The 27,654-nt window shown below is 34.4% G+C and overlaps 2 protein-coding genes across 2 annotated transcripts in view; one reads left to right on the top strand and one right to left on the bottom strand.

Moving 5' to 3' along the window:
* Nucleotides 1-16,571, top strand: part of LOC149421272 (ethanolaminephosphotransferase 1) — a 60,985-nt gene extending 44,414 nt beyond the window's left edge. Inside the window, exons 2-9 of the mRNA XM_089635921.1 lie at nt 1,312-1,396; nt 7,235-7,303; nt 8,741-8,933; nt 9,250-9,506; nt 10,733-10,890; nt 11,588-11,768; nt 12,650-12,835; nt 15,378-16,571. Coding sequence (XP_089492047.1) covers nt 1,343-1,396; nt 7,235-7,303; nt 8,741-8,933; nt 9,250-9,506; nt 10,733-10,890; nt 11,588-11,768; nt 12,650-12,835; nt 15,378-15,443 — 1,164 coding nt within the window. The 5' untranslated portion in view covers nt 1,312-1,342 and the 3' untranslated portion in view covers nt 15,444-16,571. The remainder of the gene's footprint in view (nt 1-1,311; nt 1,397-7,234; nt 7,304-8,740; nt 8,934-9,249; nt 9,507-10,732; nt 10,891-11,587; nt 11,769-12,649; nt 12,836-15,377) is intronic.
* Nucleotides 16,572-16,605: 34 nt separating this feature from the next.
* On the bottom strand, nt 16,606-27,326 carry SWIP (strumpellin and WASH-interacting protein). Its single transcript, XM_089635920.1, has 5 exons — nt 26,822-27,326; nt 24,560-24,747; nt 23,133-23,620; nt 18,588-20,726; nt 16,606-17,131 (listed from the first exon to the last, which is right to left on the bottom strand). Exons 1-5 carry the CDS (start codon nt 27,148-27,150, stop codon nt 16,925-16,927), a joined length of 3,351 nt encoding a protein of 1,116 aa, XP_089492046.1. The 5' UTR covers nt 27,151-27,326; the 3' UTR covers nt 16,606-16,924.
* Between the last annotated feature and the right edge of the window lie 328 nt (nt 27,327-27,654).

Genomic DNA, 27,654 nt, shown 5'->3' on the forward strand with positions numbered 1-27,654 from the left:
AACACAGGTACTTTGTAATACTTATTTAGTGAACAGATGTTATTGTTGCCAAGTTTAAAAGTACTGCCCCACTTTAAGTTTTGTTGAAACACATTTTCCTGCACATAAGAAACATATTTAAAAATAACAAATTAAAACAATATATTACGCACTTAGCCAATCCATTATAGAATACGGTATAATTGCTTGAGGAAAAGCAACAAACTCAGATATTGGTCATATGGAAATTACACAGAATTTATTAAGTTACTTTATTTATACTGGGTTTTTACAGATGATCTCAATTACACAACAACAATCCAGTTATAAAAACTCGGTTAATTCACAAATAGGTTAAACAATTACACAAATCTTCTCAGACATAGGATACGTTAATGTTCATATATCTAAATATACATTCACAAATAAAAATACAAAAATATACATAATATAAGTAGCGCAACATGTTTTTTTAGCAACAGCAGAACATTTTTTCTGAATCCGTATAAATTATCGACGAAAATGTCTACTTCAGCACACTCTATCTTATAATATAGTCGACGCATTTATGTCACAAGGCTAAAATAGGCGATATTATTTTAAAATATAAAACATTATAAGTCGTCTTAAACAATATTGCTAAGACATAATGCAGTATCAAGGCGGCCGTGAATTATTTTTGTGTAAACATATTAGATAAGTCAATTGCCTTCTAATTTTAAATGCATTGATCTTGAAGTTTTTGCATTTTTTTAATAGATTCTCCAATTTTTTTGTATTTAGAGTAATGTGGATTCCAAATAGTGCTTCCACATTCAAGTTTACTTCTAATTAAAGCACTGTAAAGGGTTAAAATTGATTGAGGGTCTTTGAAAGGTTTACAAATTCTGCGAATAAATTTTAAGTGATTTGCACTTAATGTCGTTAATGTGTACATCAAATATGAATTTAGAATCACGAGTGATTCCCAGATATATGGAAGACACTATTAAAAGATTATAATTATTAATAACATAGAAAAAATCCTTTATAATTCTATTTCCAGTGATGTTTAAAGTGTAACATTTTTCAACATTTAAGTCCATATCATTGACATTACACCAGTTATCGAGTGTGACAAAGTCATTTTGAAGCAGTTGATGATCGGAAACAAAAGTAAATTTGAAAAAAGCATAATCACCGTTTAATTTTGAACCAAGGTCTTTAATGAATATTAGAAAAAGCGAAGGGGGCAATATTTGACCCTTGTGGTACACCAGAAGTTATAAATATTACGTTATTTATCGTAATATACATATTTTATAAATAATTTTCCCATTTATTTTGTTGCAGATTGAGACTGACCTGTTAATGATTCTCCATAATGGATACCGGATATTTATCAAAAGAAAAATTGGCAGGATTCGAAGCTTACAAGGTAAACTATTATATTTAATCATTTAGGGAGATAATATCAACAACAATCTCAACTGATACTGTGATATCCTTGATATTAGTATATGAGCTCATGAACCCATAGATGACACAATATTATTCTATTAAGTTACCCATAGATTGCTTTAGCTGTCGATTATTGTAAAGACCGAGGGGATAATAAAAAGGTGAGGTGATACCGAGGGGATAAAAACTCACTGCACATTGTTCCGTAACTACTTTGATGGTACCCACTTACTTCTTTTGTACTCTTCAGATAACAACAAAAATAGAAAAATTCAGACAGAACAAAAATATTCAAATAATAAATTTTTTTGGCAGTTTTGTAAGAAGTTCATCCATAAATTTGTTTTTCTGATTCATATTTTAGTTTTCGAGATATAATACTTTTGGTAGAACCCTACATTTTAATGTTTGGGGGGAAGCAAGCGGAGGAGGAGCGAGTTTTTTTTGTGAAAATACTCCCTTATGTAGGTACTTTTAACATGCAAAATTTCAACATTCCCCTAATTTTTCCAGTTAGGGCTGATTTTTTGCCTAGATTATTGGCTGGGCTATGTACAAACTTATTGAACTCCTTTGTACAAATTTATATTGTAGTAAAACTACGTACTTGTATTTTACCTGGATTTTTGTGTGATGATTATTTTGTTTTATGATATAATAATAGTGAGATTTCTTAAGAATAATATTTCACGTGTATTAATGTAACATTCGGCTATTAATGTTAAGCATATTATTTCGGTGACCTCTTGACAATTATGGTAGGCCTTTCCTTTGCGATAACAAGAGTTCAAATTATAATAATCAGTAATTTATATATTCAAGATTTCTGATCCTTATGAAATATATATAGCAATACTAAATCCATCCTTTTATTTAAATACATTCATGTATACATATTACATTTCGGTATTAAAAATAAATCCACCCGAAAAAGTTTTTTTAATATAATATCTATTTTAAATTTTCTATCTAGTTGCTCCATCTCTTGGGCCGGTTAGTAGCCAAATTCTATTATTTTTTTTTGGTTTGACTGAGGATTAAACCTTCCTCCCCAGGGACTGGAGTCAATCGAGCTAACAACTGAGCCAAATCCCGGTAGGGTAGGACTGACATTTATTTCGTATAACTGCTGTAATGTCATCCAATTTCAGAGAAATGCATATAAGTCCGCGTGTGTATGTGATTGACACAATCTACAACGAGTCTATCTGCTGAGTTTCAGCGCGATCGGAGGTCGGAAAGCGGTTTAATTTTCACTTACAAGATTTGCACTAATTTATTAACGAAAACATCAATCAAAATTCCAATAGGTATATTTCATAAATAAGCATTTGGAAAACATCTAATATAATATTTATTATTTATATATTTAGGTACGTTCAGCTAGTTTATTATAATTTTTTGTGAGTCCCAACTGCTCCCAATCTTCTGGAGCCAGTGAGACTATTGCATCCCCAAGCGGATGATGTTGCGAAGGTAATGGGGAGGGGAAGGAGATGTGGGAGAGGAAGGTGGGACAGTACCTGCCTTTTCAGATCTGGTCACCAAACACTGCTAAAGCCATTTCAAGCAAAGTTTTAATTCTAAATGGTGGTCTTACACCAGGGCGATACTGAGAGTATCTTCCACTCTGGAACTTATTTATCACAAATATACTATACAGGGTGTATCGGCACGTACCCGACAAAATTTAACCAGATTTTCCTTAGCACATTTGGAGTAAAAAATCTTATGGGCACTTTGCTGTCCGGTAACATTTTTTTGTAATAAAAAATGTATCATTCATATTTTCACCACATGTCACCACTGTTACACCCTGATACACCCTGTATAATGTTTTTAAGATGAATACATTGTGAAATAATACAAATTAAACAGAAAAAAATTACTTGCGCATGCCGGGATTTGAACCCGCGACCTTCGGATTGCTATTCGAGAGCCCTAACTCTCGACCACGGGGGGCCGTCAACAGTGTATATACAGTGTGACCTTCCTCTTGTTTTGAAGGTCAAGTCCACTCCGCCCGCATTAGACAATCTTATCTATATAAACAAATAAATTCAGAGATTTACGTACTTTAGGTCTATTCAAGTAGTCATTAGCGAACCGAAACGCGAGCCGAGCCATGAATTGAGTGATTACGTTTTTCTCGCATCTGCGTTTGCTTTGTTCCTTTCTCACAAGTCATGGTTCGGCTCGGCAGTTCGGTTCGCGTGTGTATAAGCAACATAATTGTACGTATACATTTGCGGAGCGAAACGCGAACCGAGCCACGAATTACGGGAAAGGAACGAAGCAAGCGGCGTTGCTTCGCTCCTTTCCCTTGAGAAAGGTTCAGCTCGGCAGTTCGGCTCGCATATGTATAAGTAGCATTAGGAATTGAATATGTGGTAATAATATGTACGTAATAATTATTACATTGGCATGAGACTAGTATTTATAGTTGTCGAGAGAATTCAAATAATTTGTAATATCTAAGCCAATTTTTAAAAAAAGTGAGTGGGATTCTTTGACTAACTTTTTCGTCTTCATCAACTTCGACTACTTTATTCACCGTTCACATGATTTAAGTCGGCTATTTTTAGTGCCTACGCGCGTGTTTCTGATTTCTGAAGCTAACAGGTACCTGCCCAAACAAGATGTGTGGGTGGGATTTGCGCGCGTAGATTTTTCAAAAGAGTTTTTATTTTATTTTATCGGCCATCAAAGACCTGTCGTAACTTGACCATTTAGCACTTCATCTGTCAGTAAATTTGTTTGTTTCGTTCCTGTGCCGGTTCAAGATGGTAGCCGTTTTAATGGATAGTAAAGATTTGTTTTTAAAATGTTAAATGATTATTAATTATTAAATGAAAAAGCACAATTTGTAATACCACTTTTTATTGAATTAATAACTGACAGCCAACAAGGTTTTGCTTATCTCAAGCTTCTTCAGGGCTATTGTATTAACTAATTATAATTAGATACAGATACATAAGAAAATACAATGAGGGAAAGAGACAAATAGTGAAGAAAACATCTTATTGGTGACAAAAAGAGATACAAATAGAAAAGAGGGAGACAAAATATTATAAGATGCTCAAAATATTATGATACCTTGTTGGCTATCAGTTATTAATTCAATAAAAATATTATTATTTAATAAGGTACCTTAACCTAGGTATTTAAGTACTTACCTTCTTACTTACAAATCTTTTTGTCAAATAATGTTTTGATTCTTTTATTGAATAAGAGAAAATTAGAAACGTACTTTTTTGGACGCGAAGTCTACTTTTCAAGAACTACTAGTTTATTATTATACAACGAATTTGTTTAACCCTTCAGTACTTTCATCACTTTTGTTCTGTTTGCAATGTTTTCTGTGAATTTGAAATGCGCTATATACATCTTATTTTTACCGTAAAAACAAAGACTGTTTTAGAAACTAGATATTTATCTTTTCGGTGTATGTATTTAAAATAAACATTACTATTTCTAAATAATAAAATATTAATATCAAACGTGAAAATGTTGTCAAAACTAGCCGCTAACCACATTTTTACTTAATTTTTACTCCAATCATAGAATAATTGAGATAACTTGATATTTCGAAAACACATTCGTTTTGTTTGGGAAATTTGTAAGAAAAATGTACCTTCACTTTTACCTCGTTCATATAATAAAAAAATAAGAAATAATTTTTAATGTTAAACCAATTTTTACGATAGCGGCGCGAAATATGAATGATTCATTTTTCTATTTTATTCATGGATTCCAGTATAACTATTTGAGGCAAACTGAAAAGACTTATTATTTTTCTTTATATTGTCAAAAAAAAGTATTTCTACGCGATAGAAAAAAAAAACTTTTGTAAAATATGGACACCCGGTCATATATGACCCTAAAATACTGGAGGGGTTAACTATCTACAATTTCCTTTTTGCCAGTGAATCAATAATAAACATCTTTATCAATGGACGTATGATAACGTATTTTACTCCAATCATAGAAAAATTGAGAGAACTTGATATTTTGAAAACACATTTGTTTAGTTTGGGATATTTCTAAGAAAACTGTACCTTCACTTTTACCTCGTTTATATAATAAAAAATAAGAAATAATTTTTAATGTTAAATCTATTTTTACGATAGCGAAATATGAATGATTCATTTTTGCTATTTTTTTGTTTTATTCGTGGATTCCAGTATAACTATTTGAGGCATACTGAAAAAGACTTATTATTTTTCTCCGTAATGTTAAAAAAAATTATTTCTGTGCCATAGAAAAATAAAAAACTTTTATAAAATATGGACACCCGGTCATATATGACCCTAAAACCCTGGAGGGGTCAACTACCTACAATTTACGTTTTGCTAGTGAATCAATAATAAACATCTTTATCAATGAACGTATGACAATAATATGTATTAATAAATATTCCGTTGTGTTTATCGCAAAGGTTCAAGGTTAGTTCAATAGGAGTTCAGCTCGATCTTTTGTAGGTTAAGAAAGTTATTTCGTAATTTATTTTTGTATTTTCTTCTAGATAACAATATTTCTAGACTCGGGCGGGCCTAGATAATAGTTAGCATCTTTGTGCTAATTGCGTGCTAGGGATGAATCTTCCGCAACTGTAAAGAAAAAGAAGATTGAAAAATCATCAATATTATTTAAGGCGACACGAGACTCTAATAACGAGGGTTTACTTGAGGCTATATTTCAATTAATTCCGACGAATTCGTAACTGTAATATATTTTTTCAGACCAATACCCACGGATTTAATTTATTTATATTTAAGATTAATAAAAACAGCACCTTAAGATTAAAATATTTATAAAGTGTATTTTTTTTTATAGTGAATACCTCACAAGAGTCCCAACTGCTCCCGTCTGGAGCCAGTGAGACTATGGCATCCCCAATTGGGGGATGTTGTGAGGCTGAAGGTAAGTGGGGAAGGGAAAGAGGAAGGTGGGGAAGTACCTGGCTATTCAGATCTAGTCACTAAACACGGCTAAAGCCATTTGGAGCAACGTTTCAATTCTGAATGGTGGTCTTACACCAGGGCGATATTGGTAGTATCTTCCACTCTGGAACGTGCCGCAAATATACTATATATTATTTTAATTAATTAATTGTGAAATAACACAAATTAATCAAATAAAATTTATTTGCGCACGCCGGGTTCGAACCCGCGACCTTCGGAATGGCAGTCCAATGCGTTACCACTGGACTATGCCGGCCGTCATATGTATACAATTTAGCGGTAAGCACTAGTTTTTATCTTTCTAGACGATGAATTAGCAACTTACCAATGTTTTCATTTAGAAATATCTGAAGTTTTAATAATACGTTTATCAGAATTAATTCAAATAAACCCCGGGAAATTTCAATTTTCTAGGTCTGCCAGGGCAAATTCGACCGTTAGTCCGTCCAATACGCTGGGCCGCGCGCCGAATAATTTTTACACGTCTTCTTCGCTTACGTCGTTAAGATTCCGACTTTATTTTAGGGTATCGGGTCGTCTTACGAATTGTTTTATCTGTGTGTTCAATTTCTTCATCGAATTTTTTTTTAATCCACTGGAGAAATAATGGATGGCGATTTTTTGGAGTTTTTTTAATTATTCTTTTTATGATGATTTTTTAACAGTTCGTAATAGATAGTAAAAAATGTCTAGATGGAATACTAAGAAACAATAAAAACAATATTTTTTTATTATCTTTTCATAAACCTAAAAAAATATATTTTATGAGACCTGAAAATGTTATCCAGTTGATATTATTGTAGAGTTTAATCGGAAACCATTAATTAATTATTTTGTTAATTTTTTTCCAGTATAACTCAATAGACACATGTGTTCTCAGTGTGTATGTTATGCACCCATTTTGGAACTGGTGTGTTCAAGTAAGTCAAATGATTTTCTTATTATTACTATTTCATTTATACTAGGAATGTCTTTTTATGTACTGAAAAATATTACAAAAATATATTTGTTGACTAATGTGGAAAAAATCTATTGAGAGACGTACATAGGCCCAGTGTATCAGTAAGTTTTATCCGGAAAGGTAGTGTCCAACGTCATTTTGATAAAAATTGTATATTGATAATATTTTTATGAAATTACATAATATTGCAATATTTTATTTATACGGTGTCCGGAAACTTGTAGTACAACCGGGAAAATGGTTAATATACCATTTGGAGTCATTTTGTGGTGTAACTTTTTTGATTCGAGCTTTCGTTTTACAGAAAATCGAGTCCGAAGTTGGAGTTTTTTAGGTCAAATTTGAAAAATACGGACGCTGGGGTGTTAATCCATCTGTTTAATTTCTTTTACAATGCATCAATGAGTAGACCTCCAAATTTTTTTTAAATCGAAAAAAGTTTAAAATAAAGAATTGCCCAGATCGAATTTTCATCAGAATCCAATTTCCCGTTTGTAATTTCCGGACACCGTATTAAATGTATTTATTTTTACAAATAATTAGATATGTACTTTTGCATTATAGTAAAGTATGAAAGCTGTGCTTGTGTGTATGGAGGGTATTATTAATTTAGTTATTATAGAATTTATTCCTAGGAATTTATACTTGTATACATCCAAAGTTTTTTTTACATATTGGAATTGGTAATGCATATTTTTGCTTTTCTGAAATGTGCTGTTTTATTTTAAACATCTTCTTCATGTCTGTAAAGTTGCGTGGTACCGAGGTGTATTTAATTTTGTAACTCAAATTCTTAAATATAAGTTCGGAAGAATAGAAAAATGATTTATTCAAGATTATTCTAATTGTTAGTTTTTGTGCAAATATAAAGGAATTGTGAATGAGTTTTATAAGAGCAACCCCATCCTATTATATCATAATATTGATTTATGTATCGACAGAAAGCGGAGTAGTATTAATATTGTTAATTGTTTGTCGACATTTGAATATGTTAATAAATACGGAAATATTTTTTTCAATTTTTACACATGGGATACGTTCCACAAAATACCGTATTATAAATAAAAGTGTAAAAAAATACAATGTGTAGGAAAATGGGAGATATATTCTATTGTATGAAAATCGCTACAGGATATCAAAAAATAAAACTCCTTATTGTTTATTCCTACGCTATTAATTATTGGGTAGTGTATGTACAAGGAAGGGAAAAATCTAGGATTCTAATAATTTGGATATTACTATTACGCTTTGTTGACTGTTTTAAGTATATCAAAATAGTGTAAAATCTGAGGTACGCATCAATTTTGTGACACGATGAGCAGCTCAATAATAATTTTTTTATCACAGCATTTTTTAATATTTTTATTTGATAAAATGCTTGTATTGTTGTTTCCAGTATTGTCCACAATGGGTAGCAGCTAATTTATTAACCTTCACGGGCTTCTTGCTGACGGTACTGAACTTCTTGATCTTCTCGTGGTTCGACTATGGGTTCTACGGCAACAGCGCCGGGGACTCCCCGGATGACTACCTGCCCAGCTGGGCCTGGGCCTTCACCTCCATCAGCCTATTTGTCGCCTATACTTTAGGTAACAACTATTTATGTTTTCCGGAACATTGATCCCCACCAGTAGTTGTACAGCATCTTTGGACGAAATTCTATCAAGCCGCTGCGCATGTTCAATGACCCATCAGATGGAATGGACAGAAAGCAAGCGCACCGCACTGGTACAGCGAAGTTAATTGACCACAGGCTGACCTTATTCAACATCTGCAACAGATTTAACTAACCATCATGACATATTCGGCGGTGCTGATCCCCACCTGCATCTGCAGACGCACCGCCTTCGCGCCTCTGAGCATGTTCTTCATCATTGCAAATAAATAGTTTCTTTAATATTCCAGATGGAATGGATGGAAAGCAAGCGCGCCGCACCGGCACCAGCGGCCCGCTGGGTGAGTTATTCGACCACGGGCTGGACTCGTACTCAGCGGTGCTGATCCCCACCTGCATGTACAGCATCTTTGGGCGCAACGCCATCACGCCGCTGCGCATGTTCTTCGTTATCTGGAACATCTGTCTCAACTTTTACCTCACGCACTGGGAGAAATACAACACCGGCGTCATGTTCCTGCCGTGGGGATATGACTTCACCATGATTGTAAGCGACTTTTTACTTGGTTTTTGAAGAGTTTTATTTGTGATATTATTAACTCCACACAGGCCTATGTTATTCTTGGGAATAAGCACAGATTATTTTTAAGTGGAGAAAGGTAAAGGTAATCATACATCTTGTAGAGAGACTAATGTTGTACGTAGGAAGGAGGAAACACAAAAACCGGATAATCGTTCCAGAGCATAGAAATGTATCGTAAAAACGATCCGTTCAACAATGAACTAATGCTGGGCATGCATTTGACATGTCTCCCAACTGCCCATCGGTGCTAAAGGGATTGTAACGCTTCTTTGAAATAGCAGTATAAAAACAGCTTTCACAAGTCATCGTCAATCGATCTGTCAAGATAGAGGAGTCTATCAGACGGATTGCCCGTTTTTGCACAGAGTCAAGGGTTCTAGGAGCTCCAAACCAGGGGCGGTTATCAATAGGTTCTGGTTCGTCAAATCCTCGAATGTCAGTGTGGTTGTAAAAACTTAAGTAGTTAATAAAATCATTACTGTGAGATGATAACAATAAAGAATAATTTGTTGACTTGTCAATTCTGAAAATGCTCTACCTATTAGCTTGATGCAATTTCTGATAATACTCTACTTATTGACTTATCAATTCTGAAAATTGTCTTGCAGACTTGATCTCAACTCAACAACAAAAAATGATTCTATAAGGTCCATTACTTGTTATTCATTGACATTATTTAGTGAAAAACATGTGTTGTGATTCTACTGATAAACAACAATGTTAACACTGAAATTATTTAATTCTGTTGAGGTATGGTTTAATTCTAAATAAATCATGTACTGTATAATTTTTTGTAATTGCTCACTATAGCCGTGATCTTTATAACCAAGTTCGACTGTATATCATATTCCTTTTAAAACTACTACATTCGTATTTATTACCTTAGTTATTATTTGTACCTTAGTTCACTGAACCCGAAATCTAACGTTTGAAGCTTTCGGAGAAACTGACCACCAGATCAGTGAGAATAGTTAAAATACAAGGATGTCGCTCGACACCAATATTTGTATAAGTTATCATTCGTAACTTTTGGAGATACACACTACCGAATCAGCGATAACTGCCAAAATACAAGTTCTAACTTAGCTAAACCCATGGTACAAACATTTTGAAAGATACAGACTAGGCGCCCAGATTGTTTTTTTTGCGTGGTAGTTTTTTTTTATCAAAATATTTTGTTTTTTTTTCAGGGAGCCGTATTGGTGCTTTTCGTGACGGCACTAACTGGCCCCAAGGCCTGGGATATTCAGTTCCCGGGAGGAATAACTCCGGGATTGGTGTTTGAGCTCACCCTGTACTTTAGTGCTATGATTACTAGTCAAACAGTCATTTTATGGAATATATACAAGTATGTATTATAGTTTATTCTCTTTCAACTTTCAACATCTGCCCCTGCATTTAACAATTATAAGTTGGGAAGAATTTATGTGCGTTGAAAAACCTTCAACGCACATAAACAATATCGATGTCTTAAAGACAAGATATTGTGTTTCCATAAACTATTATTTTGATGGAAAATTTTATTTTAGCGCACTTTATGATAGAGATAGTTATGTAAATATGTATCTTTGGAATGGTTGGAATTAGAGATGTCATATTTAAACAAATACAAATTTGGGTTCTCCTTAGTCCAGTTTATAATTCATGTTCACCAAAACGCGAAGACCCGCCTTTAACTCGTTCAACGATGCTTTTTTTGTTACCGTTAAAAGTAATTTGGTCAATCACTCCCACGGGTTACAATGGTTCTTAATAGCAATAGTAACAACAGCTCCTGGCAGCGAATGTGTTAAGCAAACAATTTGTGCATCTCACGAAATAACACACGAAAGACACAATGATAAGAAGAAGAGGAAGACTAAAATTGTATCACACTTTTTTATGCATGTACAAAATACAGTTGGGAACTTAACCAAAAGAAATAATCATGTAAAAATATATCGGATAGCAATGCCTTTCCCACCAGAAAAGTATGACCGGCGTTAAAGGTAGATCTGCCCTTCCTGCTTATAGTGTGTTAATGTAATGTTTGATTCTTTTTCCAGATCATATCGGGATAAAACAGGAAAGATGAGAAGTTTGACGGGCGCCATCAGGCCGCTAATTCCTCTAGTCATATTTTTCATAGTCAGTTCTCTGTGGGCCGTTTACTCCCCCAGCAATATTATCGACAGGGACCCTAGAATATTCTATGTGCTTACTGGAACTGTCTTTTCTAATATAAGTGTGAGTAAACATCATTTTTACCCTCAATAAGAATACATTATGAAAAACAATTTATAAACATACACAAAGATGGTCAAATAAGTTAGAGCCATAATTGATATAGTGAAACTCTCTTGATGCACTACGTCATGTAATATTTTGAATCGATCCGCTATCAATAACACACCTTACGTAGATGGTGACAAGGCTTAAATTCCCGCTTAACACCATCCACCTGTTGTGATTTATGCAAGAAAAAAACATGGCCAAAAAGCGCCTTTTATTTTATTTTGTGGATGTTCAGGCACAAATATTTTTTTTTTTTCAATCATTTTATAAATAACTTAATTTGCCACATTATACAATAAAACCATAACCGAAAATGGGTTCGTAAGTAGGAGATTTTGAACTTTAAAGCAGTTTTCATAGGCCCTATACATTTATTTTTTTTGGGCTTATCTAAAAAATACTCGATTATTTGAAAGGCCAAGATGTATTCTACTTGCAGTATTAAATTTAAGCATCTGAAACATTTCTAGGCTACCAAATTTTCAAACCAAAAACACATGATTTAGCATTACTACGTATGGCATCGCCTTAAGGTTAAACGCAAGTTATAATCTAATTAAGAAGTGTTCCAAGGAACCGGAAAGTATTAAGACATCTGCAACAGATTTACCAACACTTTAACTAACCATCATGACATTTTGTTTAATTTACGGCCACCTTGGTGTGATTATTCATAAAATCGGCGCTGTACTAATTATCCAAAAATCTTACAGCATTATTAAATTAATGCTTTGTACAGATGGTTCCATTCACTAGCTACAAACATAATGCTGCCATCTCAAATATTCAAAGAGAAATTACATTCTAGTCATTATTATTATTGTTTGTTTCAGTGCCGATTAATAGTCTCCCAAATGAGTAACACGATCTGTGAGATCTTCAACCCGCTGCTTTACCCGGTCTGCCTGGTGACTTTCCTGGTGCTGACCTTCCAGGTGTCTCCGCTCTTAGAACTCTTCCTGTTATACATAGTAACTTTGACTGCAACAGTGGCGCACATACATTATGGTTCTGGTGTGGTAAGTTCGTTAACCACTTCGCCTAAATAAATAGTGATTATCCCTTGCAATCGTAATGCTAAAGCAATAATGTTAAGGCGATCGGGGTCCTCACAGTTCGAAATGACGTATTATGCCACCCAATAGTTGGAAGCCCGCTTATAAAACAAACGATGCGGGGGCCGGCTGTAAGTGATTAATCTCAACTATAATGCATAAAATCGGTCTGAAGCAGTAAAAACTTCTGAACGATGAGATCTTGATTTATGAAAATTGCACAGCTTTTCCATCTGCAATTTCTGAACTAGCAACCACCAGTCGGTGGCCGAGTTGACATCGCGTTTGGGTCCCACCCAGGGGTAGTGTGTTCAATTCATCAGCTGGCTAAGTCCTCCATCACAACACAAGCAACATTTTCAGCTTACTGTGGTGGTAGTAGGAGATTATCAAATATTGTCAGGTTATTCGTAACCCGGGAATGTTTGTCTTTCTTTTAAAAAAAAAAAAAATATTCATTTGACTGTATGACTAGACTTCATATCATTTTTTGTTCCGTTTCTTTCTTATAGAAAGAAGAGTTTTTAAATGTCCAGTAACAGTAGTATTCAAATCTTTGATCAACTGCTGTTAATATTTATTTTTCAAGGTAAACAAATACCTATTTATTCCAAATTCATCATTTAAAATTATTGTGTCGAATATTAAATAATCTTCATAATACATAATCAAAAAGTAAACATATAAATTGGTCCCTTGTTGATTAGCTGACCGTTAACTTTCAGCCATAAAAGGCTTTAGGGGATATGAAAGATTAGGAGATTGTAACAGTTACATGACAAAATTACTCCTACTGGAATTACACAATTCAGAAACCTAAGCTAACATAACTTTTGTTTTTTCCAATACGAAATTCCAACACAAGCACTTGTTTTAGTGTTGAGGATATCGCAACCAAAAAATGTGTATATTCTTAGTGTGCCTTATATCACCACGAATATTGGCATAAAAATCGCTTGGCAAATGGAGTCTAGAAACAGTTGATTATAGTGCAAAAGTGGTTTATTTTATTTTGTGAATAATTTTATACGAAAGAAAAAAAAAGTTAATCAATTGAAAATGTCACAGATAATCTTAGCCATAAAATTGTATTTTTTTTTTAGAGTTGTTTTGTGTGTTCGTTCATACATTTATAATGATAAAATACATTACAATACATATTAATATATAAAAATTCAGCCTGCATGTGTTTGTGCTCGCAAAACTCGAAAAGTAGTCGACCAATATCGCTGAAAATTTCAAAGTTTGTTCTTATTAGTGCCAGGAGTGTTTAGAGAGTGGTTTTAATGGTAGAATAAGTCGGGGATGCCCGAGGAATCCTTAATGCAATATCTCTGCACCGGAATGTGATACGGAGTTGAATTAATGTCGATGTAATGTAGACTGTGGTATACAGTAGTGAATGGTGGAAGATGTCGGAGATGCCTGAGAAAGACATTAGCAATAGCTAAGCATTGCGGGGTCTACTAGTATTTTTCATAGTAATTAACAATTTTATTATAATTCTACCACAGGAAAAGCTTCAATTTATCCTAAGCCTGTATAAAATAGTGATTTTGCATTAAGCTAAGCACAAACTTTAACACTAATTTAAACATATTAAAAACAGATTAATAATTCCAGTAGGTGTAATTCTCTCTACGTGTAATTCCATCCGTGTATAATTTCCTCCCGATATTAATTGTTTCCAACTATTTGATTTCATATTGCGTTGTGGAAAACATAGTTATGACCAGTGGCGGTTTATGGTCCTTTTCACTGGGGTTTCAGAATATCAAGAGAAGTTATTATATTTGCGTATCTATTTTTTTAAATTTTACAGATTTCTCTCATTTTTAATTTTAAGTCCTTTTTCATACAAACTCGCATTATTTTTTTCAAGTAAATAACACTACATCTCGCCATTGTGCAATATTAGCTATAACAAATAAGAATAAGTGCGTCAAAATTATTAAATGCAACTGCTTTATTGTCAAAAGTTGAAACCAAACAAAGAAAATGCAACACAATATTGCATTACTAGCTACTTAATATAATTAAGAAAAAATCTGTTTTACTGGTAGTTTTTTTATAAATGCCATTAAAAGCAAAAAGTTGTAGAAACGCAGGAACAAGAAAATAAAAATATACAAAAGTTTACTAAAAAGCACTAAAGAAAAATAACCTCTATAAAGTGCAAAGTTCAGCTGTCGGCGCATGACATCAAACATTGTCTATCACGGCGCACAATGATTGTCTTGTTTTGGCGTACGTTATATCATTTCACCGTCAGTAGGAGTATTTTGTTTTAGTTTTTTTTTTTATGAAGTATTTTGTGCTAATTCTATAACCGTGTTTTTCAGTCTCTTCAATTTTACAGGCAGAATTTTAATGGCGCGCTTTTTGCAATCTCATATTTTTAATGAGGGTTCATTGCACAAACGCATTTTAGAGAAAACTGCCACTGATTTTGACCCATTTGTTATTTTTTGTTTATGTTTCATTAAATTTTTCTTTCTCATTTCAGGTGCTAGAAATGTGCAAACATTTCAAAATAAGGTGCTTCCATATAAAGAGTAAACCACAAACGTAAGAGGACTAAATGTTCACACAAAATAGTCAATAATGTTCCAAAGAATTAATTTAAATAAGACTTTTAGCTCAATTCTTTTATTTTAAGTTGAATCTCATGTTGTGATGTTTTATTGTAATCTTGGCATTTAGTTGTAGGTAAATGATTTACTTAGATTTCCTTTGTAAAATGCTTGCACTGTGTTATTCATATTTAAACGAGAACAATTGTTGTAATTAATTGCGTTAAACAAACTTATTAGTTGCAAATTATTGTGATAGTAATTACTTTGCCAAATTAAGTGTTTCTTTAGAAAAATATTAAGCGAGCTTCTAATTCCTATTTGCTACTGTAATCGATAAACTAATGACATTTCCAGACTGAACTGTTTTCTTCTTAAAACCTTATGTGAATTATCTTATATTTAAATTGAGGAACTGAGTTTTTTACAAGAATAAGAATTTATGATAAAATTAACCATGTTGTTTGCAAGAATCATATTTAGCCAAAAGAAAGCCAAAACAAAAATATTATAATTAAATTAATATTAAGTGACCAGCATTCATTTTTTTATTAGGTGACGTCAAATCTATTCACTCATTTGGCGATCAACTCATTTGAAAAGCATTTTTATCAGGCTCTTTTCCTGATCTACACAGCTTATATAATCCATCGGCGGCAATCCCCGTACGCGGATGTCGCATGTGTGATCCATCGGCAGCTATCCACGTACGTCGCATTAAAGCCAGAGTTGAAAGCAATAGCAATACAACATGGGTTATAAAATTCACCACTCTTCTACTTTTATATAATCTATTTTAGATGTAATTTATGACGACCTAAAACTATCTAAATAAAAATGATCAGTCGACATACATACATTAGAACCAATACAATATCGAACAAATCTTGAAAACGGGTCATTCGATGGAATGATTTATCTGTATACTCAATAAATATCATGTCAATTATAATATTGTCAAAACTTTACATTTACATTTTACAAAATTTGATCTAGATTAAAACTACAAATTTAGTAACCTGCTTTTTAAAGTTTTATAGAATTCAATAAAAAAAAAGATGTCTTCAAACCGTGCTTAACAAAACTGCGAATAACTAAGCAATACTTATATATAAAATCTTTATTTAAAACAATAATAATATAACAATGTTTTTTATATTATGGAATGTTTGTTCGCAATAATCTCTCAACTAACTTTGATTGTATATAAAAGTACTATTTCTCTATTTTTTATATAAACCTATTTCAATCACGTTTTATATTCTGTGAAGATACGTAATATTGTATTTAATAATGAATAACCATATCTACTTTAATCATTATAATATATTAAATTAAATAAACGGTAAATTTGTATGTAAATGGTAAAAGTGTAATAAATATATATTTGTGTAAATAAGTAATACATACTCATTTGAATATAACTGTGTTTTGGATGAAATACTTAATAAAAATATAACATATCCATATTTTGTGTTAGTTACTGGAAAAATATTCTAGCGCTACTAAAACTGAAATACAGAAGGGTGAACTCCTGCTCCAGGACTGTTAGCTTCTTCTGCGTCAAGGCCAGAGCCTGGTTTATTTGTGTGGAGCCTTTAGCCAGCTGGTCTTCAACGTTCTTCCTTTCCTGAGCAATATGTTTATTTACAGATTCAAACCAATGCAAGGAGTCCATTCCTCGATCCTAGAAATAGAAAACACCACACACATCAATATTACACTGTTTTATTATTTATTAGTTTACAGATAAAACGAAAAGAAAAATGTGTTCTTACTGAGGTACCCCCTCATAAGGTCAAATTGTACATGATGTTGATATAAAACATCAATTTAGTTAGTACATGCAATATTAAGGGGCACTTCACCACCCTCTCTATAGCCTATCCGTAGGATAACATATATTTTCGATTAATTTATTTAAAAAGTCCGAGTTTACTATTCGGTACTCAAACCTATGTATAGTGGCTATATACAGATACAGAACTTGCTACCATCAATAAAATAACCCTGACCTGGGTACCAGGACATAAAGAAATTGGGGGCAAAGAGCAGGCTGATGGACTAGCAACGAAAGGGGCGAAAGCACCACATGCGGGATCCAAGCCGGCCGTAGGAGTAGCAGCTTGCCATACCAAAATACATATTGAAAGGTGGGTCAAATCCCGGCACTGGGAGGAATGGGAAAGGACACCCGGAATGAGGCAATCCAAAGTACCCATAAACGGACTTGACCCAAGGCGAACCAGACTACTCAATATGGACAGAAACTCACTGAGGGAACTGGTAGGACTACGAATGGGACGCTGCCATCTCAGGAGAAATATGCAGTTGTTGGGAGTGGAAAACACCAACAGATGCAGGAAATGTGAAGAGGATGAAGAGACTCCAATTCACATTTGGTGCCAATGTCCCGCTCTGATGGGAACAAGGCTCAGATACCTGGGAAGACACATTGTACAACCAGCATACATAGCCACATATCCAATGACAACCCTGGTGAACTTCATTAAAGGGATCGGATTACTGTTAAAGGAATGAGTTAAAATGGGAGGTAGCACAATGGGCCTATGGCCTAAGTGCTCACAGGAACCTTATGTCAACTGTCTCCTATAATAAAAAATAAATATATATATCAGTCAAGTTACCGAATTTTCTACCTATTGCGAGTATTTATTCCTTTATTTATTAATATACGTTATCCTATGGATAATCTATCAAGAATTACCACCTAGATATTTTTTGTATCTATGTAATAGTATGTAAGTAGTAACATTAATAATTATTATGAAGCAAAAAAATATTTCAAAAGTACATAAAGAGAATGATAGAGAATACTTCATAAGTACATAAAGAGAATAATGATAGAAAATACTTCATTAGTACATAAAGAGAAGAATGATAGAAAATAAAAGTAATGCCTAAAGGTTATAAAATGTGATAACCGGACAAATCAACACACCTTTGAAAAGTGATTAAAAAAATAACCAGGTTAGTTTTTTTCATTGTTTTTAATGACTTTATATTACTTTTCAAAGGTTTGTTGATTTTACTAAAGCATTATTTCAAAACAGACGTCTAAAGTTAGTAAAATCATGGATAGCAGCGGCTTTGAAAATGAATTGTTTGGTTTATTTACATACCTGATCAAGTAATCGAAGAATGTAAGCTAACCCCATTGCAAAGCCATCATCAGTGAAAGCCGCTCCCGTTGTGTTCTTTTTGCTCATTTTATCTTTGCACAGAAGTAAGTTTTCAACGAAATTCAATGTCAACGGAGGTATTATCATGAAGAATGTTTTTAAATGCACATTTTCCGGATTCCTAAACACAGGTGCAAACACATCAACCAGCAACTTAAAGTACTCGGTTCCGTGGGAAAAGTTCATTGTTAGATTGTTGATTGTCGATTCCAGATTTTTTAAAGCTTCATTCATGGTGTTATCAATGTGTTCTCCGAGTTGTTCTTCGTAAGATATCTCTTCCTCTAGAGAAGGAAGGAAGACACTTGCGTTAGCGCAGCAATGTAAACCCCCGGATCGAACCATCCTCACATACCCCATTGCATTTCCAATATGGCTGATAAGAATTCTGAACAAATCTAGATAGCTTAGACCGTCTTCATTCAAGCCCAAATTACGTATCCCCTTATTAAACTTCTCAGCCCTCTTGTAGCTGTACATTTGCTCAGTTTCTGTGCCGGATTCCCTGAAATGTCTCATATCTTTTATAAGCCTTGACTTGATTTGTTCATCATACATGAATTGAGAAAATGTGTAAAATTTTTTCCTCAAAAATTGATAAGTAAAATTGACAGTTGTGTTCATTATACCGGCTCCGTGAGTTCGGATAGAATTAGCAATGTGGATTATGTTTATCGTGTTCAAACTCTTCTTATTGCTGCTCTGTTCGATGAATATCTGGTTGTTGAGGTTGTATAAATATTTGGATACAAACACGTGAATGTTTCGCATAATATCGAGAGCATCTAAGCCCTGCTCCAGGGTCTGCGTGGGAAGGCCGTCTTCCACGGTTGTCAGCTCAAATTTGAACTGAGCCAACTGCCTCATTTCTCCGTAGGTTTTCCAATCATGAAGCACAACTGTTGTTAAATTGTAGAACATTTGGGACAAGTAATTTTCAATGCCGCAGCTGACGGAAACGTAATTATTATCAAATTTAAATAAATCTAGTTTCAGAAGAGGATTATAATCTTCAACCGGCACAGAATATGGGTTCATAGAATCGAGCTGCAAGTGAGAATGCGTGTGTAAACGTAGGTTTGTCTCTACTTGCTGCCCGAGGGGCTCGATGATCGTACCTCTGAAAAACGTATCTACATCGTTATAAAAATGCGTAGAAACTGTTCCACTGGAAACGCATTTTTTGAAAACATTGACAGCTCTAGAACAATCATTGAGAGCTTCAAAAAAGACACTCAATCTCGGCATATCTTTTTTGGAAGCCAATACATTTTGAAAATATATCGGTACTATGGTTTTGTTCCAATACATAAACATACAATCACATAGACTGTTCATTTTGGTCTGAAGTTCGATAACTGTTTCTATATTCTCCATAAGAGAAACAATTTTGTTATAGCCGTCATCTGCGAAAACTTGGGTAGGTATTAGTGACAAGGCAACATTAACGACAATTCTTCTCTGCAGAGTCAAGGGCCCGCGAAGAACTCTCTCAGCAATGACAATAGCCGTTAGTTCATCCAGACGTTGTTTGGCGTAGTTCTTGTCAGCCATCAGACCTTTCTTTGCCAAACTAAGCTTAGAAATTATTTGAAAAGCCAAATGTTGAATAATTAAATTCACGGAAATGGCAATTGAGGCATAATGATTGTGAAAAACAGTCTGTAATCCTTTCAGGATTTCAATGAGCTTGCATATCACCATTAACGAACTCTTTGTCATGGGTAGTCCTTGAGACATGTGTATACTTGTGAAACATGTTACTATAAAATTAATTTGAGAAGCAAACTTTACCCCTTGGCCCAGAAGTTGCATTCTGTGGTTCATTTGCACAGAGTTTAAATGCGATTCTCCGATTGAAAAGGTCTGCACCATCTCCAGAGACCACCGACTACTCTGTAGTTGGGCGTTGATAGCATCTCTCTGTAGACTTTGTTTTTTATTGCTAATATAGACCTGCCTCGCTTTACCCATTGTCTGTGACAACTTGCTGGCATTAGAACACAATGCGTTCGCATACCTCAGAAGAAACTGTTCAGGATGCCAGACTACCAGACCAAAGAGAGGAACACTGTGGGCCTGGAAACAACATAATTAGATTAGGGTTTGACGTTGACTTCAAATTTATTTTCACTGCATTTTCAAAATCAATAAATGCTTTACGTATTGCATCACCAAAAGATCGTAACAGACAAAACGAAATTTTACAATAGACGATTTTTTAAGAAATATACTTTTACAATGTTTTGATAATATTATCATTTTTAAAACATTGCAAACAACATTATAAGTTACAATGATTAACATAATGTATCGCTAAATAGCCGGGCAAAACAACATAACCGCCATTTATCCTCAAAGCAATGCAAATTTTCATAATGTAAGTTGGATGGTATCAATAAAATAAACATACGCTATCAATTTTGGCACTCTAAGGATACGAGGGTGGTCTGAAAAGTTTCCGACCTCAACGCAAAGATGGCGGTACTCGTCAATAAAAGCTAGTGAATATAGTTGTGCATCTTTTGACAGTTACTCACCAAAGTTTAGGCCATTTTTACGCAAATCAAAGATGAGTTGGACTCTGTGTATGGGGACTCTGCACCATCATTTACCACAGTGAAATTTTGGGCAGCTGAATTTAAACGTGGCCGTAGGAGCTTGGGAGACGATGAACGTTCGGGACGTTCCAAAAACTGCAACTACTGACGATAACATTGCTAAACTTCACCAAAAAGTGTTAGACGAGCGCCGAATTAAAATGAGAGAGATAGCAGAGGTTATGAAAATGTCCAAAGAACGCTGTCACATATTAAATCAAGATTTAGACATGAGAAAGCTGTCCGCGCGTTGGGTGCCGCGTTTGCTCACGTTAGACCAAAAACGTGTTCGAATGAACATTTCCAACGCTCTGTTGGCGCAGTTTAGGCGCAATAAATCCGAGTTTTGGCGCCGATTAATTACTGCAGATGAAACTTGGATACACCATTATACGCCCGAAACAAAAATACAGTCAAAACAGTGGACTGCAAAGGGGGAACCGGCTCCAAAAAAAGCAAAAACTGTTTTCTCAGCTGGGAAAGTGATGGTGACTGTTTTTTGGGATAGTCATGGAGTTATCTTAATTGATTATGTTCAAAAAGGAAAAACTATAACAGGAGCATACTACGCATCATTACTCGACAAGCTGAAGGCAGAAATTGCGGAAAACGGCCACATTTGCAAAAAAAGAAAATTCTGTTTCACCAAGACAACGCGCTGTCTCACACCTCAGAGGTTGCCATGGCAAAAATCCACGAATTACGGTTTGAACTGCTTGACCATCCGCCTTACTCACCAGATCTAGCCCCAACCGACTTATTTTAGTTTCCTAATCTAAAAACTGCGATCGGAGGACAGAGATATTTTAATTTAATTTAATTTTTAATTTTTTTTTTTTTAATTTTAAATACATAAACGGCTATACTGCCTTGTATAAATAAACATATAATAGAGTACAAAAATTTTTCGTCTAATGAGGAGGCAATCACCTTTGTGAACAATTGCAGAGATAAACGCCGAGTACTATTTGGATGGGTTAGAGAGATGGGAGCATCGCTGGGAGAAGTGTGTAGAGTTACAAGGAGACTATGTAGAAAAATAAATAAAAAACTTAGGAAAAAAAACCTAGTTTCATTGTTAGGTCGGAAACTTTTCAGACTACCCTCGTACTTGAATAGAACCTTCACCGAATTTGAAAATCAACTTTGAAATTTGATGAATTGTTCAAATTCTCTGAAACAACCCATCCTAAGTATATTTATTTCTATGTAAATCTAAAAATCACAGCCAGCCTGTCAGATTCAGACATACTTCAAAAACTCGAGTTGTTTTTTCTGTCTTTTGCTAAAGTCATCTAGCAACCATTGTAACTCCACTAACGCTAGCGAAAAACGGAGTAAAAAAAACTCAGGGCAGTTGTTTTACTGAATATCATAAGCAACACAATAATTGTATGGGACGTGCTGACGGGATCATGCCAGCACGTGTAATATGGTCACAACTAGTAATGTGAGCCCAAGGCGGGACTCGGCGTGACCACGGGCCCGTTAGTCAGGCGGCCTAGTGGGAACCAGCTCTCCCGGTTCGGTTCCCAATTAAAAAATGTGTGTTTTAACTTTGTAAAATATGCACTTTCTGTCACGGGAGTATTTGTAATTGTTATGTGTTATTTGTAAAATAAATACAATGTCGAAGTGAGGCTAGCTAACAGAGAGGTTTTCAATGAAAAAGGATGCCGGCCGTATGCCAACCTCGCTTTCTGCTAAACTAAATTTTAGACCACTGTAATATATGACAAAGTGTATAGTGAACAAAATTCATTTTGGGCACTATAATTTGGTATGTTCACATTTAGGACGCTTATGATCAAAAAACGCTATTTGAGCATAACCGTCTGTTACAATATTTGGCGATCATGGCTCGATGTAACTGAACTGTGCATACCTTTATGTTGACATCCGTAAGAGTTTTAAAAATCCTTTTATCTGCATTACCAAACACATGGAAATGGAATACAAACAAAGCATTCACTTTGACCCACTGAATGGCAGAACTGGACTCGTACACATCGATACTTGATTTCTCTAAATCACTCAAACAAGTCTTCAAATACGTGGAGAATTCTTCTGCAATCTGAATACCGTTTTTGACCACCAATTTATTTTTGACAGAAGTCAATGCATCGAGGCAGTTTTGGAATATCTTGTCGGACAAAGCCTTGTCCTCAATGTTGTTTAGGACTGCGTCAATTGAGTTCAGACTTTCAATTGTTTGGTTGAACTTGCCAGGATTTTGATGCAGTAATTTCTTGCATTTCCTATATGACATCCAATGACTCTGTATTGGTGAACAACATACTAAATGATCCAGAGATACCAAAACCAATAACATATCACCAAGGTAAGAGATGATGTAACTTAGTTTAATGCCCTCTGTAAATAAAAATTAAATACAACATTAGAAAAAAAACACAGTATCCCTGCAATACACGGGGTGACAAACTTACATTATTTGAAGTAAAAAATGTTGTGGAATTTTGGTCTCCGGTGATTTTTTGCATGTTGTGATGTGTTTTTTACATGTCGTCACTGGTCGCTCAACCAAGTAAACCTCCCAACCCCTCACAACGACCCACACTCTACAGAACCTACTGATTTTTTTAATGTTTTTAGTTGGAGATCAAAATCTTTGGAAATGTCACCGGAGACAAATATTTCATCTAAATTTTACTCCGAATAATGTCATGAATCGGTGGTTGAAGTAAGTCAAGTATGTCCCTTAACATTTGATTGATCATGCAATGTCTCTTGGGCCATCGCTGACTTCTTCCATCTATTTACACTTCATGTACTCTCCTGAGACTATATCTCCGTCTATCCACTTCACATGTCCAAACCATCCATGCATATTATCTTTCTCAACCTTGTTGATTGCGCTTACAACAGCATTGCATTCTTTTCGAAACTCCTCATTTGTAAAACAATTGTGGATGGTTTTAAGACACATTTGCCATGAAGATCTCCTTTCTACAGCAGTCGGTCCATTTCAGTTCCATGTCTCACTGTCATACATCAGGGCTGGTATCAAAACACAGTTGTGTACTGCTAACTTGTTACCTTTGACAACTTTTATTAGGGATTAAGGACATTAATCCTCCCTCCCTTAATTGAAAATCCTGCATATATCCTTCTTCCAACTTCCTTATCAGCCTTCCCATCTTTTGTGAATATATTTCCCAATTACACAAACTCGTCCACTAACTTAAATTACTACATACATCAATGGTCAACATTATTAATAATAGATCTCGCCACCAGAGATCAATTCAGTTACATATTATGGTGATTATGAAAATGACAAATATAACTCACTTAAATTGATAAGACCACAAGTAAACAGTTCGCAGATTTGGTTGCAAAGATTCACAACAACACTGTGGCATCTCTTGACAAAAGCAGTCAGCGAACTGAGGTTTACAATCAAACTGCTCACATACTCCTCTGGAGTTACATTGTTCTCTCGAAAGTTCTCCCCGTAAAATGCTAGGAAGTAAAAATGCCTGAAACAATTATAATAATTAACATACTGGTCATATGCGGTATGTGGCTGAGTTGACAAATGCATTGTGTTCCCACCCAGGCATTGTGGGTTTAATGCTCTGTTGGCTAAGCCCTCCATCATATTATACTATTAGAATAAATAAAAAAACATGAATACAGTGGGAGTGAATATAATAAGAGTGTGGGGTGCCTTACATTTAAGATTATCTGATTAAATAAAATAACATTCTCCTATCTTAACAAACAGATCGCAATCTTCAGGGAATGCTGTCCTTGTTCAACCAGTATTTCAGTGGAAGATGCCCAAAGGAACTAGCGTTATTTATTCCTTTGGCACAGTGCATAGTCCTGAATGACGCCAAATGTGCATCCAACAATGGAGTTCCACAGGGTTCACACCTTGGCCCAATCTTATTTATCTTGTTTATGAATTATCTTACAAAAAATGTTCATGATGTATCTATCTTACTTTTTGCTAATGATCTCAAAATTTATAGAACTATTCAAAATATTTACCATTGCAACATTCTTCAAGACAATATCAACAAATTATTAATTTGGTGTAGTGAAAATAGACTTTACTTAAATATCTCAAAATTTCAAATAGTAAGATTTTCTTGAATAAAAAATCCAGTGATTTTTATTACAACATTGATAACAATGCTCTTGAGACATTAACACAAATCAAAGACTTAGGCATCACTTTTCAATCAAATCTTTAATTTGTTAACCACGTAACAGAAATCTCTAATAAGGGCTTAAAAAAGAATCCACATTATAATATACACGTACAAGCTGTTGAAAGAATACGAAACAAATTCTTACGTTTTATAAATTTTAAAATGGGTATACCAGCAATTATGTTTAACTACAACACTCTGTTAAATTATATGAATATGCTTAAATTGTCAGACAGAAGAATATTCACTGACTTGGTAATTCTATATAAAATTCTAAAGTTCGATTTAGTTGATAGTCCGGTATTGCTAGAATTGACAAGCTTCCGGATTCCACAACATAATACTAGAAGTCAGGATTTATTTCAGTGCAGAAATTCTGGGACTAACTACCATATGTATTCCTCTTTGCCCAGAATACTAATGGAGGGAAACAATTATACCAAGTCAGTGGACATCTTCAATTTATCTTTAAAGAAATATAAAATGTTGTTAACCGTTTGAGTGCCAAAAAAATTCATACGGTTGCTTGTAAAATGCCACCAAAAAAAGATTCTTTTTTATGAAACTATATATTTTTTTAAAACCCCATAAATTCTTTGAATTTTCAAGGATTTCAATGATTTTTTCGGTGTTTTATTAAAGAATATTGGTTTAGAATCACGCGGAGGAGGATACCGAAGTCCAGGCGTTTCGAAAAAATGGGAATTTTACGTACAGACGTACACGCGAATCAGAACACGACTGACGCAATCGACGGAAATCGACGATCGGCAATCTTCGCTAAAACACGAATCGACGATTGACACCCAAACGGTTAATGAAGCAATTCCGTTATGTACAATAAATAATATGTATTTCTTAATATTCATATATAAAAGCCCCAAAAAATGGCGTTAACAAATAAATAACATTTGTATAAATATGATTGACACTATTTGTCACACGAAAAAGGGTTGTTTCTACAACTCGTTGTTGAGTTCAACAGCTCGGCTATGGAATGATTTGCTGGCCTATGTGGTCTCTTCAAGACCCATGTTCTCTCTCGCCAAAAGATCTTCCACACAGCATCCCCAAAGACAACATAGGCCCTGGGGGGAATTATTCTTCCCATGGCCTCTTGTGTGGAGTTAATGTAAAAAAAGCAAAGTTTCGATTCTAAATAATGAGGTGGTTCTATACTACATTTATGTATAATAGTATACCATGTTTACCTTTATTTGACGTTGCTAGGTTTATCCATAACCTCTGAGTCCAGGGCCAAGCATCCTACCACTCTGATACAGAGGTTATTGTAAAACAATGAATGTACCGTCTAATTAAACAATAATACTAGTAATTGTAAGCCATGAATATTGTGAAGTGATAAATCAATGGAGAATAAATATGATCTCACCTTTCTTTGGCTTCCTGCTGCAAAAAGTGTATTTCTTTACACAATGAAGAAAACACTGCTAGAATTTTATTCAGTATTTTATTGTCAGACTCGATAATATCCAGCAAATGTATGTCTTCATGGGGAATCACGTCAATGGTTATCGGATACAGATGCTGATTGCTAGGTTTTGATGTATAAAAAGTTTCAAATTGCCTTTGAATATCGTAAAATGTTTTGTCCTGGTGCTTCAAAAACTTCCCGTAATTCCGCAATATTTGGGCACCAACTTCTGTGTGAATATCTTTATCGCTTTTTTTGTCCAAAGAGAACTCGCGTTGGGAAATCATGGCAAAAGATGTCAATGTTTCAAACGATTAACTTAAACTTCACTCGATGAAACCATAATTTACCATTTTAAGTAGAATACTAATACAATACAATAGGAGTTTCTATTGTTCGATTCAATAATCAACATTATTACCGAAAAGTAAAGAAAACAAGACAAGAAACTGTCACAGATAAATGAATTGACAGGGATTTATCTATGGTTCTTCTGTCATCTTGACATAGAGCATTGTTTCCCAAGCTACGGGTCGCGACAAGCGATGGGCACAATCACTGCCGCACAATCAATGAATCGTCAATGATTTACTCGATCTTTTTGATCATCGAAATATTTCGATTCACTATCATGGAAAAATCGATTGTGTCAAAAATCATCCGTAAAAAATAATACGTAATCCCAATTCCCAGTGGATATCAATTCGTATTAGGTAGTACGTAACACAATATATCACGGAAATAATATCTCGTTTGTCAAGCAATCCGAGATACTTTGAGCTTTCTCGGAG

Source organism: Hesperophylax consimilis, chromosome 9 (genome assembly GCF_061612785.1).
Source record: "Hesperophylax consimilis isolate HC1 chromosome 9, BYU_Hcon_1.0, whole genome shotgun sequence".
Taxonomy (NCBI): domain Eukaryota; kingdom Metazoa; phylum Arthropoda; class Insecta; order Trichoptera; family Limnephilidae; genus Hesperophylax; species Hesperophylax consimilis.

Coding starts and splice junctions, on each gene's coding strand:
- SWIP (XM_089635920.1), bottom strand. CDS start 27,150: ATGATTTCCCAACGCGAGTTCTCTTTGGACAAAAAAAGCGATAAAGAT. Junction 24,748..26,821: donor CAGCAGGAAGCCAAAGAAAG/GTGAGATCATAT, acceptor TAATTGTTTCAG/GCATTTTTACTTCCTAGCAT. Junction 23,621..24,559: donor TTGTGGTCTTATCAATTTAA/GTGAGTTATATT, acceptor TTTTATTTACAG/AGGGCATTAAACTAAGTTAC.